This window comes from Verticillium alfalfae, genomic scaffold (genome assembly GCF_000150825.1).
Source record: "Verticillium alfalfae VaMs.102 supercont1.5 genomic scaffold, whole genome shotgun sequence".
In the NCBI taxonomy this organism is placed as follows: domain Eukaryota; kingdom Fungi; phylum Ascomycota; class Sordariomycetes; order Glomerellales; family Plectosphaerellaceae; genus Verticillium; species Verticillium alfalfae.
Window position 1 is genome coordinate 197,065 of NW_003315034.1, and position 1,481 is coordinate 198,545.

Consider the following 1,481-nt stretch of genomic DNA (forward strand, 5'->3'; position numbering starts at 1 on the left):
CGAAGTAGGGGACGAGTTGAGGACTTGAGAAGAAGAAAATAAACGTAAGAAAAGTGAGAAAGGATCCACCCATTCCGTCTCCCCAACACCGGCAGTATGAGAATGTACTGGTAACACCATTCGTGCTTTGCTGCGTCGCGTGGTATCATGCCCCTCCTCCTCCTCTCCCATCAGGGCTGTCGCTGGAAACCCCGTCTCCGTCTTGTCCACCATGGCTGACAACCTCATCGCAATCGCCTGTGACGTCGCTCTATCATTGTTGCGCCGCCTGAGCGTTGAGCTGTTCCTCGAGTTGTGCCACGTTGGCGTCCACATTATGGTAGTCGAGGATCTCGGAGTACCTGTGATAGGTCATTAGTATTGAACAGTAAGCAGTGTACAAGTGAACAGGAAGAAACGCACATCATGATCTTCCACGTGTCAACAGGCAGGTCAGCATCGTTGAAGCTCCAGTCGAACTTCTCCTCGGCGACGGGCTCGTCGGTAGGATCGTGGTAGGGAGAGAGGTATTCGTGCGACAGCGCCTCGGTCGCCGTTATCCTCTTCTTGGGATCGAAGACAAGCATCTTCTCTAGCAGGTCGATGGCCGAAGGGTCGGCATTCTTGAACTTGTTCTTGAGCGGCTGGCGCTCGCGCTTGGGCAGCGATTTGACAAAGCGCAGCGTATTTTCGCTGGCGATGCCGTTGATGACGTCGTCGGGTGGTGTGCCGAGGAGCTCCGTAATGATACTGAACTGGTTGACGTGGTCCTTGCCAGGGAAGAGCGGCTTGCCCTCGAGCATCTCGGCGAAGATACAGCCCGCACTCCAGATATCCACCTCGACATCATACTTCTGCCACGTGAGCATGATTTCCGGCGCGCGGTAGTAACGCGTCGAGACATAGCCTGTCATCTGGGGATCCTGGATGCGCGCCAGGCCGAAGTCGCAAATCTTCAAATCACAGTTCTCGTTGACCAAGATGTTGCTGGGCTTGAGGTCACGGTGGACGACGCCCGCTGAGTGCACGTACTTGAGGCCGCGCTGCAGCAGAGTTAGCAAGTGAGGTCGAGCACATGGGCGTGCACGCAGGAACTTGACGCACCATGATCTGGTAGAGGAAGTATTGGATGAATTGCTTCTCCAGAGGCCTGGAGGTGAGTAGACGGTGCAAGTCGGTGCCGAGAAGCTCGGTAACAAAGTAGATGTCCTCGAGGGGGGAAATGAAGATGTCGCTCAGGGAAATGACCTAAATCGACTGTGAGCAGGTTGTTGTGAGGAAACAAGGCTGTGAGCCCTTTTTGCTGGGAATACGGACATTCTCGTGTCTGAGGTGCTTGAGAAGCTTCAGCTCGCGGTACGTTCGCTTGGCGAGAACCGGGGTACTGAAGGGCTTCATGATCTTCTTAACGGCGACATTCTGGTTGGTGAGCTGGTCACGGGCAGAGCTGGTTGAGCACAGGCGTTAGTTGGATTCCCTCACTTGGCGAAATGCACCTCAAT

General features: G+C 54.7%; 1 protein-coding gene across 1 annotated transcript; it reads right to left on the reverse strand.

Annotated features, from left to right (window-relative positions):
* Positions 1 to 253: 253 nt before the first annotated feature.
* VDBG_04396 (mitogen-activated protein kinase HOG1) lies at positions 254 to 1,377 on the reverse strand (the record flags this gene model as incomplete). Its single annotated transcript, XM_003004744.1, has 4 exons — positions 254 to 341; positions 403 to 1,022; positions 1,084 to 1,227; positions 1,297 to 1,377. 4 exons carry the CDS (start codon positions 1,375 to 1,377, stop codon positions 254 to 256), a joined length of 933 nt encoding a protein of 310 aa, XP_003004790.1.
* Between the last annotated feature and the right edge of the window lie 104 nt (positions 1,378 to 1,481).